The 17,718-nt window shown below is 35.4% G+C and overlaps 1 protein-coding gene across 3 annotated transcripts in view; it reads right to left on the bottom strand.

Annotated features, from left to right (window-relative positions):
- AKT3 (AKT serine/threonine kinase 3) overlaps positions 1-17,718 on the bottom strand; it is a 147,716-nt gene that overhangs the window by 27,630 nt on the left and 102,368 nt on the right. For all 3 annotated transcript variants that reach the window (XR_016464172.1, XM_031592720.2, XM_090135356.1), the window contains exons 6-10: positions 16,804-16,935; positions 13,506-13,571; positions 12,381-12,449; positions 4,563-4,685; positions 3,446-3,574 (exon numbers count right to left, since the gene is read on the bottom strand). Coding sequence is in view for 2 of the 3 variants with exons in the window: in XM_031592720.2 (XP_031448580.1) it covers positions 3,446-3,574; positions 4,563-4,685; positions 12,381-12,449; positions 13,506-13,571; positions 16,804-16,935 (519 nt within the window). In the remaining variant the exon portion in view is untranslated. The remainder of the gene's footprint in view (positions 1-3,445; positions 3,575-4,562; positions 4,686-12,380; positions 12,450-13,505; positions 13,572-16,803; positions 16,936-17,718) is intronic.

Here is a 17,718-nt window from a genome sequence, read left to right as displayed (position 1 = left end):
CAAGTTCTAGATTTTAGGTCATTCACACATCAAAGCCATAGTGTTCCCCAAAAGTAAAAGGTAAAAATAAGAAATTAAGCCAAGTACGAAGGAAGAGTGTTACTTCTTAATAAAAAGACTTTAACCCTTTGTTTCTTTAAGGTAAATCTTGGGGAAATAATTAATTACAGATGATCTCTCTCACCCTCCTTTTTAAAAGACTTGAAAAAAAAAGGAAAAAAAAAAAGGGGCCAAACAAGCATTGTGTAACATATAGCATAACATTTCTTTCATCTGCACTGGTAAATAATAAAACATGCAAATCTTCTCATGCCTATCAACAAAGTTATGAATCCATTCTGGTTTTATTTATTGTCATAAGTGGCAGTAAACTGCATAAACGATATTGCAGTGGCCTTGCTGTAATATCTTTAAATAAAAGACTACTCTTCTTGAAGAAATGCCATCTCATAAGAACTAGAACTGAAATGCAGAGTCAGAAAAGTGTAATGTCATATAAGAAATTACCCTCATAAATATATAGTCTGAGCTAAAGGAAATTTTATTTCTTTGCCCAAGTAGCTTCATTTCTTAAATATTCTGCTAAAGAAAGTAGATTATAGAGATGTGTATCCTTATTAGTATGTCTCTGACCCCTGACAGTGTGCTGCAAACTATTAAAATCCAAACTGCTTTTAAATATCTCACATGTGTATTTACAAGTGCAAGCACTTTTTCAGTTTTCTCTTTTTCTTCATTAAGGATGTGACACTGTTTAGAAAAGCAATGGTAAAACAATTGAAGTCCAGCTGTAACATTAAGTTCTCATGATCTGCAATTAGACAAAAGTCCGTAAGTCTTTGCCATCTGGTAATGACTTCTGTGATCTGAACTACATGAAGTGAGTTTTGCATGTTCATTCCCTGTCACAAACACATGAAAATATTGGAGCACCCTGTTTTCCTGTGTCAGTCAACTGTCCCAGGTATGAAAATAGACACAATGGTTTCATGTGATCAAACACTACTGTAACAACAGAGAATACTGAAGGAAAGGCTGGGTATTTTTTTCCTAATAGCATTCATCTACTACTAACACAATCCTTTTAAATTAGAACTTGTAGATAAAGACGTTAAGTCTTCTCTTGCTATCTCAGTAACTTAAATTTTGTCTAAGTTGCTGGCTCTAAAACCTTTATCTTTGAGGTAAAAGGGAGTGAGTTCTGTGCCAGGGTTATTGAGGGGTCAGTTTCACTCCAGATAAGTTTATACAGTGTAGGTCTCCAAAAATATAATGGGAGGTGAAGAAGAGTGGGACAGCTAAAGAACAGAAAGGCAAATTGGATCAAGTAACTTGTGGAAAGTGTCTAAAATTCAGGACGATCCATTGCCAGGTTTGATGGAAGAGAAGTAATGTTTCCAAAACTGATATATTGAGAAGTAGATGAAAGCAAGTAAACAGGTATCTGCACTTAGAATGTTTCCAGGACTGCTGACAATAAGACAACAAGAGAGTAAGAGGTAGCAACGACAACTGTAGTCTGTGCAGAGATGATAGTATCATCCTTTGTGCTCTTCTATGACTGCAACAGATTCTGAGTACAGAACACAAGAAAAATGGGCCAGTATACCAAGCCAAACAGGTGGAAGAACAACATCATCTAAGCAGCCAAAAGATTTAGAATTGGCTAAGAATAGCTCTGGAATCCTTAAATGCAGGTAAATGCTGAGTGCCCCTGCAATAAATATGAAAAAAATGTCAAAGTCAGAAGTCTCAAACACTCAAACCTGACCATCCTCACATCTCACAGCCACCACTATCCTGAAGGTGATGTCTACCAGTTTCCTAGACATCCCTTAATTGTAAGGTTCAGAATGAGAAATCAAAGGCAATCTAACCAGCTCGCACAAATAGGCTCTAGCGCTTGCTGCTGCTGCTGCTGCTGCTCAGAATTCAATACTCCCAAGAGGGTAGGAGGGTGAAGAGCCATGCTGAATCAGAGCCTCTTTATCCCCTTCCTTTAAACTAATGCACATTCTTCTTCAGAAAACAATTTGAACAGAATTTTGCTGGTGGTACTGAACAGCTGCAAGAGGTGGAGGATCCTTTGATGTACATGTCTTGGAAAGAAAAGCAGGGCTGAAGGACATAAAACTTGAACACAGGAAGTTCCATACTAACATGCACATTAACTTCTTTACAGTAAGGGTACAGACGGAGCACTGGAGCAAGTTGCCCAGACAGGTGGTGGAGTCTTCTATGGAGATATTCAAAACCAACCTGGATGCCTACCTGCATGACCTATTGTAGGGTACCTGCTTTAGCAGGGAAGTTGGACTCGATGATCTCTTGAATACTCTTCCCACCACTGTGATTCTGTGATACTGTAAAGTCCTTTCAGTTGCCTGAAAGTTGTCTCAGTATCAAGTGTGTGTTAACATATCAATTCATGATTCCTGAATACAGGCAAAAATGGAAATACTAGCTAATGCAGGATCCTTCCATTACGAAATAATGCTCTCTCTCATGTTAGTATCAGAGTTGCATTTGGGAACGCTGGCAGAGAGGCATCACAGCCAGTACTACTGACTGAAGCCAAGTAGGACAAAAACCCAATGTTGAGTGCACTTGTGCACTTCCCTGGCTCTTTTTTTTTTTCTTTTTTTTTTTTCTTTTTTTTTTCTTTCTCTCTCTCTCTGTAAGAATCAATGACAGATTTCCTCCAGTATCAGTCCTCACTGATATTGGAGCAGACCATTTGACTGACTTGAGTTTACACAGTAGATTCCACAGCGGCCAAATCAGAGTTGTGAAGGGAACCAAAACAACATTCTTATGTCCATCTTTTTGGCAGTTCTCAGGAAGTGTGTTGACACTGAGTAGTGGCTACCTGTAAAGACAGAGCTGAATATTCTGGGGTGGCATTTCAACATACATTCATTCAGAAGAAAGCTAGCTCTTGCTGCCTACCTCAGCCAGTTCTGAGGTTGATACACTCAACGGCTCAGCAGAAATGTCTAAAATTTCAACTCCCTGCATCCGGAGAGTTCAGATAAAACCCAGCAAACTCAGTTTCTCCCTCCTGTCCAGGAAAACTACACAAATTTAGTTACACATCTCAGTTAAGTAGAATCATATGTTCCAAGTGACAGAGAGACTGAAGATTATTTCGGAAGAAATTATTGAAAGATAAAAGCTTTATCAGAGAAAGGCAAACATGAGAAGGAAAATACATGTTAAAGGTGTTATTAAACACTAAAAAGCATAGCATCATTATACACAGAATCACTAAAAAGCAAGAGCAGTAGCATACAGAATTCTAAACTACAGCTGTATAGCATTAATGAGGCAGACTGTCAATTCTTAACCACAATGAACAGTGTTCATCATACAAACACTGCAGTCTAAAATTAAATGAAAAGTAAACATTTTATACCACGTTACAAGAGTATATTCTAGATCATACCTCAGGTGCCAGGTATTCTGGAGTACCACAGAATGTTTTCATAGTTGCTGCATCTGTGATTCCTTCTTTGCAAAGTCCAAAATCTGTAATCTTTATATGCCCATCTTTATCCAACATTAGATTTTCTAACTGTGTGTTGAGGAAAAAAAACATTCCCTTAGTACTTCTGAACAGGATAGGCTGCTGCACTACATCAATTTTTTAAATTTTTACAAAAAACTGTGATGTATCATTTCTCAACAAGACAATTGCATGTATTTGCAATATGTCATAGTATTCCACGTTATTAAAACAGATTCTGCTACGAATTCTTTTGCCCCAAGCAAAACTTGCCTACCACAGCTTTCTTCTCTTCAGTTCCTGCACAAGAGAGCACTCCACAGCTACACACAAATAAAGTGACAGTGTAAAAAATTTGGGCTTTTCACAAAACCAAAATGATCTCATCATAGAAATTTGGGGTTCCTTCCATGTAAGTTTGAAGAAGTTCCAGTTGAAAGCAGGATAATATTCCGAAGAATATGCCCACACTGCATCACAGAGTATCTTCAGCACAACTTAAAAGGAGCTTAAGGCAATACAGCGGGTAACACAACTGGATACAAAAGCCAATCTAAGACAAACTGCATTCCAGCGTTATCTATTTTTCCCAGTATATGAAAGAAAAAATTAAGGCTGAAATTCTTCTATTAAGATATTCTAAATTATTTAACATGTTTTCAAAACATAGAAGAACATATTTCTTTGGTGAAATATGCAGAATACCATCACATTTTCCCAATTCTCCATTTCCCTCCATTTGGAGACACTAACTATTTAAGATTTGTCTGGAAATATGAGCGAAGTTGTAGTTAAAAGGGGGAAATAAAAAGGATTGGAGGTTTAAATCTCCTTCAACTAGAATCATTAAGGAACACTTTTTTGAGCAATGTACCTATAGATTACTGTGTCAGACTGGTTCCTTCAGCAAACAGAGAACTTCATGCTGTGAACCCAGACTTTTTCTCCATTAACTCTAAATATTGCAACTTTATAATTACTTTGTGTTTCTCCCAACAGTCACTGCAAAAACAAAAATTTTGATTACTTTTTTTTCTTTTTTCCCTTTTTTTTTTACCTTGAGATCACGGTACACAATCTTCCCAGAATGCAGATAGTCCAGAGCTGAGACAATTTCTGCACCATAGAAGCGTGTGCGGTCCTCTGAGAACACCCGCTCTCTCGACAAATGGAAAAACAGCTGCGGGGTAAACAGCAGGGACAGGATTGTAATAATTACTGATTTAGTGGGGGAAATTAACACAAACATAAAACACCTCTCATCACCATATTGTGATGATAGATAGTATACTCTCAGTGGACACTCAGCACTCTTAGACAGCAGCTGGCTTATCTTTTCCAGGTTTCCAAAGGGAGAAAGCGAGCTGTTAAATCAGCGTTTTAATCAATATACCAATCTTGTTTAAGGCATTCTGTTTGCTACTCATTTAACCTTCAGTTACCAGAGGAAAAAAAAAAGTACACAGCAGAAGCATTCTGCACTTCTCCCTCCACCACTTCCTCATATTTTTATTTTAAGCCACTGAGAAACATCATTAAAACACCTAGAGGCTGGTTCCACCTTCAGTTTTCAGTAAGTTAGTAACTCCTCTTTGCACTGGAAAGACTTCCAGTTCGTGAGGAGACTCTGAACAGGTGAGCTGGCATTTTACACAAACAGCAAATTCATAATGCTAATGATATTACAGTCATTAGAAAAAGCAAACAGAGAGCTGCTTAGGGCTTACAGAAAGGAATCTATGCATTTTTCTCTTTTCCTTTATCTCTTTGCAAAGTTTCCTTATTTTTTAATCTCTTTTTCAGTACTTCATTATTAACACTAATTTGCAGACAATTCTTTAACTGAAATCTTTCAGAGAAAAATATTAATCATTATGTACAGCCAAAAATTTCATCTGCAATGAAACGAATAAGGTGAAGCTAGAGTTCTGCAGGGTTATCAGTGTCTTATCAGATAAAAAATCACCCACAGAACCAAAGCAAAACACATACACATACACAGAATTTGGCTATATAATTCAAAGCCACTCTAAATTGATAGTTTTATTTAATATGTTAAGAATGCTTGGAAAACTCTTTAAATAAATATTAGTAAATATGCTTCAGTTATCTACTTAAGGCCAAACAGGTCTTCAGACCATCCTTCAAGTTACGATGGTTTTGTGTTTACCACAAAAGCTAATAATCAACAAAACATAAATACAGAAAATATCATTTTACACATTAAATACAGAGTGTTGTCTGTTTGTTTGTTTTTAATTTAAAGGCTCAATATATCAGACAGTTGAGAATTCCAAAAAAGCAAGGCAGGTTTAAAAAAAAAAAAAAAAGACGCCAAGACACCGCAACCCAAAATCCAATCATATGCCTTATCTGTCATAACCACCATGTACTTTTCACCCATAGGAAGCGTACACTGTTCAGATGGCAAAGAAGAATACAGAAATTGCTGCAGTTATTTTCAATGTATAGTCTTTTCAAAATCCAATTAAAAACTCAGTCCTGTAAGGTCTGCTGTGAAAGTAATGTCTCCTGCTTTATTATGCTGACCCGTGAAGTCAGAGGTGGATGTTGGAGGTATGGCAGTAGAGACTGACCTTTCCTGACAATAACCCATTACATTTTGTTGCTGTGTGACAGATGACAGAAGAGGGGCAATCTGACAAATTGTCATCTGACACAGGAAGTACGTAGGAAACACAGGTGTGGAATTGAATTCCTCCATGCGAAAAAAAATTGCATCAATTGACATTCACTGACGCTTGTTGAACATTTATGGAGACCAGACAGTGGATATGAGCACAGGGAGGAGGTGGGTGGTGACAGTAATATGAAAGTCAATCCACATTCTGCTGCACCACAAAATGAAGAGCATCTTAATCAGCTCATCCGTGTAAATCAGTGGATCACAACCACGGAACTGTATACCAAGCTGAACATCAGCTTCAATGCACTGGAAACAATGGTGGCAACAGTGGAAAATCATAAAGCTTGCACAAGGTGGGTCCCATGAATGCTCACACAGGTACAGAAAAAACACTATATGCAAGTTTGTCAGGACCTATTAAACCAATACAAGGCTGAAGGTGACTGCATCATTACCAATGATGAGATGCTGGGTCACCACTCTGAGCTGGAGTCAAACTGGCAGCCAACTGGCAGCAGGAGTGGTGATGTGAATTCCACACTGAGGAAAAAGTTCAAGATGCAGCCCCCCACAGGTAAAGTCTTGTGCAGCATCTTTTGTGATAGGAAAGAGGTGATCCTTCTGCATTGTCCATCCTGGACAAACCATCAACGTTGATCACTACACTGTGACACCTAGCATACTTTCAGTTTTGTCTGCCCTACCATACACACTGTATAGTCTGGATATGGAGCCTTCTGACTTCCATCTGTTTGGGCTGACGAAAGACAGACTGCATGAGCAACATTTTCCCAACAATGATGCCATTACAGCACCTGTGAAACAGTGGGTCGCCTCCGCTGGTGCACATTTTTATAAGCATAACATGCAGGTTCTTCTTCACTGCTAGTGAAAATGCATAGCTATTGGTAGTGACTATGTTGAAAAATAAAGACCAGTTAAAAAACTAGCAATGGTTCTGGATTTGCCAAGAGACTGTGAGTCCCTGGGTCAGTTTATTTTAATGTTACATACAAATAGAACTCCTAAGCTCAAGGAAGAATTCTAACCAGTGTGTCCAGAATGTATTAAAAGCTTCAAATCCCCTTTCACCAGTAACTGAGGAAGCCAACACATGCAACTGATAAGGAAATTAAGCACTTCACTTACATATTTAAAAACAACAAGAACAAACAAAAGCAAACAAAACTGGCATTTTTTCAACTTTGTCTTGGCTCAGAAAGAAACAATTTTCAAGCAAAAAGCAGATTAAGTAGATGAAAGTCAGTTAGGGTGCTCCTCCTGAGTGGAGAGCCAAGTTACTCTTCCTGAGCTATTTGTTCACCGGAATTGCACAGCTGTTCCCACTGTAGCCACTGTACCCTCAGACTGCAGCTAGTACACCATACAAAACCAAAGTCAAAGCTCCCCTACAGACTGTGGTGGATCAACCTCTGCTTCCCATGCACACAACCTGTTGGCATAAGCAAACAAATGTTCAAAGTAGATTCTTCTGTGAATCAGAGACCTTGAAGAAAACACTTTAAGACACGTACTTGCAGTCTGATGTCTGCACCCACTAGCTGTGACTAACCATGTGTGAAACAGCAGGAATCTGGGCCTTACTTCCCTAGCCAGTAGAGTGGGCAGAATGTCTGATGGCAAATACGAACTATTCTGTAAGTAAAACATTATCATTTTAAAACAGTTACTTGTCACAAGCATTCCTCATACTACTTTAGCACCTAGAACAGTTATCAAACCATATATGCCAGTGTTCAATGAAGAAAGTATAGTTAAATATAAAAATGCAAGTTAAAATGTAAATTCGTACAACGGGGTATATGTTAAAGATGCTAAAGCAAATTTGAAAATTGTAATAGAAAAATCTAATTCCATGAAGTTACAGCAGCATTTTCAGCTAATCATTTAGTTTATTATTTCAGAATAATTAGGCCACAAGACTCTACTCACAACTGACATAACATGAAGTCTGGATTTACTATGTCTGGGAAGGAAAAGAAGAAATCTGATGGTGGGTTATAAAAAAGCTTCCAGCATTTGCACTATTTATTGATTTGCAGTTATTAAACAGGAGAGAGAGTCACAATTGCAATAGAAATAGCTTTGGCACAAAGAAAGCCATTTTGCACATAATTTTATGATGGCATACATGAGGGTGCTATAGTTACAGTGAGGATTGTAGCTATAAATTTCCTGCCACGTCTGTATTTAAAAACTGAACAATTTTGCCATGGTACTTTTTCTCCCCTAATAGGAAATGATAATGAAAAAATCTTTACAAATAATAACAAAAGTCAAATATAAAAGCATACTCAACTGCAGAGTCAAGAATTCCAAATACATGTAAGATCCAACCTTGCACGAATCAATATATTCAACTCCTACACGTTAATGACCTACTGAGCATGTTCAATGTTGTACGACTGGCTCTTGCTATTGCACACTGGGTTTGCACAGCTCTGCAGTTAAACATACCTTATATTTTTTTGGTAGAGCAGCAACAACCATGATATTTAAAACTTTGTTAAAGATGCTAAATTTGTTTATTATTTCTTATATATAGCACTTCTAAGCAAATTCTACGGCCAGAGAAATATAGGGCCCTTGTTCTGTACAGTACGAACATCAGGCCAAAGAAAACACTCTCTGTTATGAAGAGTTCAGGAAAAGAAAACAGGACAATACTGATAAAAATAGCAAAGCCTGCAATGATATTCAGTTATTTTTCATTAGGTAGGTTGTAAATCATCCTTTTTTTCTAGACTGTAATAGCACTTGTTCAATTACACCAAAACATTTGGTTCTCTCTCACCTAATGAATTGAACTAAGAGCTGCAGAAAATAAATGCCAAGTAGAACAGATTCAGAATTCTGGTGTAGAGCAATCATCTGAACAAATTTTAGTGTCTAATTTTATTACTCAGATAATTACCAATTAAGTTAGTTACAAAGTATAGAAGTTTAAATTATGTTGAAAGTGCAAAGCATGAAAGTTAATCAACTTACTAATCAACTGAATCAGTGTATTCTGCAGAGTAATGTGAGTGATAGATTTCTCTCCTATAGTCCATCCTTTAATACAAAATTCAAGAAATAAAAAATAGGAAACATACACTCTGAAAATATTCCCCAACACTAGAGCCATTCTTAGTATGGTTTTTTTATACCATAGTTTATACGACTTTGTGCATGAAAAATGAAATGAAAAAAAATGAAATATCAATGTCTTGGTGCTGCTTTAATGTAATTCCTTCGTAACGAACATGTAAAGAAATCAGCATAATGCCAGAAGCAGCATTCATGCACTATACTATAGCATAATTTATGATCAATAGACACTGTTAAACACTACCAAAAAAGTTAACATTTCAGTCCATAATAAAGATTTAAAGACTGTGTCCCTAAGCAACAGAAGATGTACTATAAAAGCTGCCATTATAATCAAATGCACTCAATGTTTCTGTCTGAATAATCTACTTAAAAAAATCTTCTAATATCTTGCTTTTATAAATATAACTACAGAAAATACTATTTTAAAAGTGAAATTAAAAGAAAATTAGGCACATTTATATTTTGTACACTGTAATAAAAAGCACACACATAGGCCAGTAAAATTGAAGCAGTTATTTTCTCTTCATAAAGGCCTGCCTTTTTAACTGAGTCTAACTGCTTAGATGTTAGGCAGGAAATGTAATGGTAAGATGAATTGTTACCAAATTTAACAGGGTTCTAGATTTTTAGTTAACATAGAGATTCTTATTTAGAATATTTTTAATACAATTTCTTTTCCTTCACAATGAAATTCAGGGACTCCTTTTACTGTTTTCTTTCCTAATCAGAGGAAGAGGAACTGAAGATTCCTAGTACTGACTACATTTTTTTTAGTACTGTAATAGGGCAGAACTCTGAATTGTGGCATTATCTTGCTGTCACCTGGATCAGAGTCAAGGATACTGATAGAAATTTCAAGAACTTTTCGTTCAGAGGACTGTCTGGGTAACTCACTCCTGAAAGATATAATCCAAGAAAATTCCCAAGCCATTGACTAAGGCACAGTTAATTAAGAAGTGAACTTTAATCTAAAGGAAATTTGAACAGAAACACAACTGAATTTTAGCACAGTTCTGGAGAGAAACAAAAGCAACATGGTACTGTTACAGACAATTTCCTACTGGAAAGACATAATTAAAAGTTACATTTTCAACTTCTTCAATAGTTAGAAACTACTAAAACAGACAGAGAGCAGTAGAGGAAAACAACAGAAGACAAAAGTCTGTGCACAGTAGAGGAGATAGGCTTCTGAACAGCTAAAATGCTAGCTAAATCTAGTATGACTTACTCTGATTTAACAAGACTATTTTTACAAATAGAAATTGAATTTCCTAGCAGACAGTGACTTAAGTCTGAAATCCACATGGAAATCTGGTAAAACTAAGTATTTTCTTATTAAAAAGGGCACTTTGTCCTTTCTTTTATGATCATTCCAGATCATACAAAAGAAGTACTTAATAAATCAAAAGTGCTTCTTCAAGGAAAACTGTGGCTGAATAAAGGGCTTTATTTCCCATTAGGGTGAAAATCTGTGCTTAGCTTAACTGAACTAGGCAACCATCAGAAAGAACACCAGAAACAGTAACAAACAACAGCATCACAGCTGGAAGAAAAAGTAAGCCATTCTTGGCAAAGTATATTACAATCATTGAAATCCCAATGGGCAAAAGCAGGTTATGAGCAAGAAACATGTTTGCAGCAGTTGCCACAAAGGCACACCACCAAACACAGAAGGAGATGTGAGATATATGCTTAATCAAAACAGATTATTAGAATATATTCAACTATAATAAAGGAGTCAAAAATGTTCCTAGTGGATTCTCTTCTGCATTCACATAGGACAGATAGGCAGCTTTCAAGAAAGCAAGCATCTAAACCTAAACAGCAGGTCAATGTTAAACGCATACCTTCAAAGTATGAGATTACAAAATGGCCCTGTACAGAGAAGACTCAGAAGAATTAGCTAGTTTAGAAGGAACCATTCTTAGAACTCATTGTAAATAGCACTGACTTAATATTTCTGATGTAAGTTTAAAGCCAAATATGCCAGATGAGTATTCAAAAGAAGGCTGTTATAGCATTACCACTGAAGGAAATTCTGCGTATAACTCCACCAGCCAAAGTTGCTTCATTATTTGAGTAGGATTAATAAATATAAAGTTAAGCCATTCTCTTATATGAGAACCCTGTACCACCATGTTCAATGGTATAGGGTGACCATAAATGACTTAAAATGAAAATGAGCCTCAGACTAGGCCCAGAAATTGCCAGAGCAGGGAATGCAGAACTGGCACCCCTGAGGTGATCAGGCATGAAGATTATAGTGGAAGACAGTTTTATTGTAGCAGAACACAGCAAAAAGATCATGCAAAACATGACATCATGTCATGGCAACAGTTCCTCAACGTAGAAATAGTTTTCTAATCAAAAAAGCAAAGGGAAAACACTTAGTCCTTTAATGCTACCAGGCAGTAAACAGCATACAAAGTATCAACTTCCCCCTGGCTCACACTGTAATGAGGTATAGACCCTCAAAAGGCAGAAGAAAGCTTTCTTCCTACACTGTAATTACGTTTAATTCCACTTGACTGGTATAGCTCTTTATACTCCACACTTCAGTGAAGAGCTGGAGGACAGCAAAGGCTTACAACACTATAAAAAGTTTTGCACCTATGCTTAAATTTCCAGAGGGCACAGCAAGCAAAGAGGAAGGAAGTAAAGAAAAATACAAACGTCCCATTCTTTTCTCCTAGGTATTTGCAATGGATATAGCAAAGAAGAGGGCATGTATTTCACATTAGGACAAAAGCAAGACTACTTCAGCTTCTTCACAGTGGCTTATAAAGACGTTGTGCTAGAATATGCTGTAAGTACTTGAAGGAAGAAAATAAAAAACAAACAATAAAACAAAGGATTTGTGCTTATCACCCTTCCATGAAATTATCTTTCAAAAAATAATAGCCTAATTTTTCAAGATTGGAGAAGTGTATCATAGTCTAGAAAAAAGTCAACTTTTCTTTCTTTCCATAAAACAGTCAAAAAATATTGCAAAAAAAAGACCCAACAAACAGTTCAAAGATAAAAGAAAGCAAGAAAACAGAGATAAATTATGCCCTTTAAAGTGTAACCCAGTGACAGCACTACTATCACTAGTACAATCTTTTTTAAACTTACCTCTCCTCCATTAACATACTCCATCACAAAACACAAACGATCCTTTGTCTGGAAGGAATATTTCAAGGACTTGCAAAGAAAACAGCAAAAACAAAACAATTATCAATTTGTATTAACCTGGTTTCTTGCATTTCAATAAAATTTAATTTTATCTTCTCAACCAGAAGATTAACTTTTCAATACTGATTCCATTTTGCTGGGGAAAAAAAATGATACCAAAGAATCTACAGATGCAGATATGGCCTAAAAATTAAGAACTGTAGCAAAACAAAATCATAACGCAGCTCACGTAACTTAAAATAGTTGTTTTATTAAATCAGAAAGATATAAAGATACACCTGCACTGACATCCCTGCATGACTTGAGTAGAATTACGCCTACTTCTGCTTATCTTTACACTCTAAGAAACTTCTGAAGAACTCACTGACTGAGTCCAAGAATATTTTGGCCAAGGAATGAAAATGAAGTCCTTTGCTTTATAATGGTTTTATTTTTCTACATAAGGAAGTTTCCATGTTATGCATTCATTTTTTTTAATGGAAAAAAATACATTTTTTCCCCACCTTACAATAATTCAATCTTTTGAAATCAATGAAAAGATTTTCTAATATGTTCTCAAAGAACAAGATTAATAATTACTTCTACAGAAGTACTTTGTCATGCATATCAAAATTCTCATCTTCCTTTCAGAATTTTTTATTAAATATTAACCGAGTGAAGACAGACATTGAAATAGCAGTGGTTAAATTTTGTTGCTCCATGGGTTGTTTCTGCTGAACTAATTCTTATTTCATTTTTACTGAAATCTCTATAGATGAAGTTTTCTTTATAAAGATAACTGCCAGGTCTAATATGTAAAATCACTTTTAATAAAAAAGTGTTCATATATAAAAATTTCTGAACAGTTACATTCTACACCTAAATGTGTTTTCAGTACATTTAAGCATTATAAATTTATTAGAAACTTTATTTCTGAACAGTTAAATAAGTACAAAACCATTACACATCTCATGAGGAAGACTTCAAAGTCTGTCTGTAAGTTATGTCCATACTGGAATATCCAACATGTACAAAATACCTATTTAAGCTCTTAATGGCACGTAACATTTAGTTCCTAATACTTACTGTTAAAAAAGGATGTCTGGTGTTTTTCAATACTCTGCTTTCTGTAAGTGTATGAGCCACTTCATCCTAAGAAGCAAAAAATACAAGAAGTAGGTTTTAATTAAGATACAAAATTGCTGTTAGTTAACTACAAGGAAAAAGTTAATACTTCCAGAAACACAAATCTACATTGTAGATATGAAAAATGAATGAAACTGCTCAAAAAAAAAAAAAAGAAAAAGAAAAACCAAAACACTAAAAATATTCATTTCTTTTTAGAAAAAAATGTGAAGTAAAATAAGAAGTTTGGCAACATACAATTTAACATCTTTAATTTGATTTTTCTTCTAATATTGCTTTAAAATGAAGTCTTAAAATTTACAACCACTGCAGGGCAGGAAAAAAACATTAATCTTGGATTTGGTCTTTTAATAATATAGCCATCAGACCTGCAAAGTCATCAGAAATGCAAAGCTCTAATGTGCATCATCTGAATGACAAATACAGGCTGAAATTAAATCAGTTTGCAGGAAATGTACACAACTAGTAGCTGACAGACAATCACAGAACATAGTCTAATTTTACAGCATTTTTTTCTTTTTTAACATTGTCTTGGTGTTTGTTTTTCTTTAAAACCATTCAGCCAAAATGGAAGAGTATCCATGCAAAATCCCTCCTCAACCTCTGCGCAATCCCACAGAAATCACATGAGAAGCACTTCTCTGGCCAAGCCTGCCCTGCCTCCTCAAGGCAAGCCAAAGGATGGCCAGGAAATGCCCTTCCCCATTTCCAGCCAGCTTTTGAAAACATGGCAATTCAGAGCGAGACAGTTGCACTCCCCTGTCCCTCAGCCTAAATCACAGGGGTTGCCATAAAACCCATGCCAAAGGGAAAGAAACTCAGCCCCAGTGCATACTAGTGCCTGGGAAAGCTCATCTGCCCTCTACCTGCCAGCTGTCTCTCCCTTCAGAGCCCTCTCTTGCCTTTCCCCAGGCAAAAAGGAGCCTGGATGAAGGCATCAAGGCCACAGGGACAGGTTATGGCCAGTGTTGCCCTCATATTGCCAAGGGCCTGACCTAAAAAGCCGAGAAGCACCCTGCTGGTTTTTGCCATTGACTGTGGCACTAAGCATCAGCTGTATATAGTGTTAGAGTGCTATACTGAACTGAAGACAAACGTGGTGAATAAACACCAACCATAACACCACAGAAGTAAATTTATTTAGACAGAATATGCTTTAATACTGCCGCAAATAATACTAATGTAAGATTACTGTCCTGGACATGCTTATCATACTCTGAAGATAAGGTATCATTAAACTAATTTACTAATTAAACTATTATTAAAGTAAACACAGATGTCAGGAGTTTTAGTTTATGCTTTAAAAACTGTCAAAATAGGAAGTTAAAAAATAACAACAAAGTTCTCAGTAAAATTCTGATGCCATCCAGTTAAGTAGTAGTGCATTACTGAGTATAGACACTACAGCCACATACTGGGAGAAAAACAAAAAATGTTTCAAATAGAAAAGCTATTCTAAAGAATTATTCATATAATAAAATCAAATAAATCACTTTATCTTGGATCTGACAGGCAGTCTGCAATAAGCAGTGATGTTGCAAAAACAAATCCAAGAGGCTCAGCACCCATCTTTCTAATCTTCAATAATGTGGATTTAGTCTGCAATACTTCTTCAACTGGTGATGTGGATGAAAGGCATATTTTCAGATTCAAACTCCAATTGAAAAAGTAGGGAGAACAGTGCACCATTCATAAACTTAGTGAATTTTATAATATGTTAATGACCTGGAGATAGAGTTAAGGGCTAATCTACAAATAAACTTTTAATACATACATATACAACATTGTAGTATATCCCTATAGAGACTTTTTACACTACAATGAAAAGGTGATTTTAATCATTACTTATTTACTTCTACCTTTTGGTATAATTTTCAATATTGTTAAAGCAGAATTTAAGAATTACACATTCCTGCTAATTTTACTATTAAGCATTAATTTGATTTGTATTTTTTAAGTTTCCAAGTGCACAAAAAATTGATTTGCTATTGACACTACTCATGTGAAAGAAGATACACTGAGACAATATTGCCTGTTTTCCATAAATCTCATTCTTCATCAGTTGTGATCTGAGTAAAAACCTACCTAAACTGCTATTACTTTCATGAGAAGAAGAAAAAAAAAAGGAGTCCACACTTCTCTGGTGAATCATGAGGTTTAGATCAGGAAAAAAACTGAAGATTAAGCGAAACAGAAGGTGGTTTTCGTGAAGCTCAAAGAAATGTAATCGTCTTTGAGGTTTCTATTCCTTATTCAAATTTAATCAAGACTGATCAACAACATTCAAAAGCTATTAGAATGAGAGTGACAGGCAGACAAACGAACAGTGAGATAGCTTGCAGAACTCTGTAACCCTTCTTTTCACTCACAAGTAGAAAAATTGGAAAAATATGACAAATATTTGAAAATACATATAATCCATAGCTGTTGTCATCCACAGTCAGCAGCTTCCAGGAACACTGGTATTATTAGCCTCAAGCCTCCAAGAAATTTCAGTCAGGCTCACATCCCTCAAAAACTTTTTTACTTAGTAATCGGAATTATTTTTAATTGTATAATGATGACAACAGAGTACTGTTCTTGTTCTCAAAGTTGTCTTAAGCAAGTAGGGTTCAAAACTTTAGCACTACAAGAAACAAACTTCAGATCTTCAAGTTAAAACTAGATAGAATTATCACCAGCTACAAGGGCCAATAATGTTACATCAATCGAATGTGACTGACAATTTCAATTTAAATAATTTCTACAGACTTCAGCCTTAGATTTGTTTTTTGTACCTCAAAAACTGCAACAATAAAATTGTTATTCCCATGCACAGCTAATCTTATCTAACAAACCAGGAACAGCATATTAAGTTAAATTAATTAATTAAATGAATTAATTAAATTAATTGTATTTATCTGACTAAACTTGCGACTCACTTTAAAAATGTTTAGGTACATAATATACCTTACGATGCACTTTTTCTATTTATAAACTTAGACGGCACAACTTTCCTGCACAGTGAATTCTCTAAGTGCTTTAGCACGCTCTAGGTTACTGAACAGTGGAAAAAGGAGTAAAAAGATCTGTACATGCTAATTTTGTTAACTCTTGTTTTCTGAAGATACACGTATATTCTATTAAATTCAGTTACCATAAAAAAATGTATATATCAAATATCACTTACTAAGATGCTGATCATTCCATTAAAAAAGAAAAAAAAAAGAAATAGAATTAAAAATACAACCTTCCTTACCTTTGCAATAATTACTTCTTTTTTCAAAATCTTCATAGCGTAGTATTTCCCACTAGCCTTCTCTCGGACCAGGATAACTTTGCCAAACGTGCCTTTGCCCAGTAGTTTTAAATAATCAAAGTCATTCATTGTCTACAAGGAGCAAAGAACAAGCAAGGATTAGCAAGATGTAAGCTATGCAGTTCCAAAATATATTCAAAAATGCTTCTCCAAACAACCAAATGGTACTACCAATATAAAAAGATCAGTTTACAAAACCTGAGCCACACACACCAATCAGTATAAAGTTGAAGTTTATGATCATAGACTTAACAACTGCCTTAACTGATCAAATTTTCCAAAAACTACTGCAGTGTGCTACAACTAGAGATGCACAAAACCAGGGAAATTACAAGTAAGTAAAAAAAAACAATTAATAATAAGCCTATATATGTATTGATACATAATTAATACAAGAAGCTTGTATTGCTTTTAAGATAAATAATTATGAAACATCTTCCTGTCAAAATGAAACTGCTGATAATTGTGAACTCTAGGAGTCTGCATCATGAACAGATTTTAGAACCATAAGACAATCTTGCTCAAGCTCAGGCGAGGTATGTAGTTCAGATACAATTGTACCTATCTTTTTAATAATTAGCCAAAGCCTAAAATAATTACTTCTCTGTAAATATTTTTTAATTCCAGACACTGATTCAAGTATTCATTAGAAATATTTACTATGACACTACTATCCTTTCAACATAGCCTTTTGTTTATCAGGATTCTAAATTTATCTTCCATTTAATCTTTCTGCAGTCACATTCCTGCAAACTCAAACTTCAAATAATTTTGAGCTTTCTTCTTTGGTTATGAAGAAGGAGTAAAACTACAGGAGTAAAAAAAATATACTGAACCTGTACTGTATTTGTACAG

This window comes from Phasianus colchicus, chromosome 2 (genome assembly GCF_987193195.1).
Source record: "Phasianus colchicus chromosome 2, bPhaCol1.hap1.1, whole genome shotgun sequence".
Lineage (NCBI taxonomy): Eukaryota > Metazoa > Chordata > Aves > Galliformes > Phasianidae > Phasianus > Phasianus colchicus.
The sequence above is the reverse complement of the archived record's forward strand: the minus strand, read 5'-3'. Positions and strand labels throughout refer to the sequence as shown.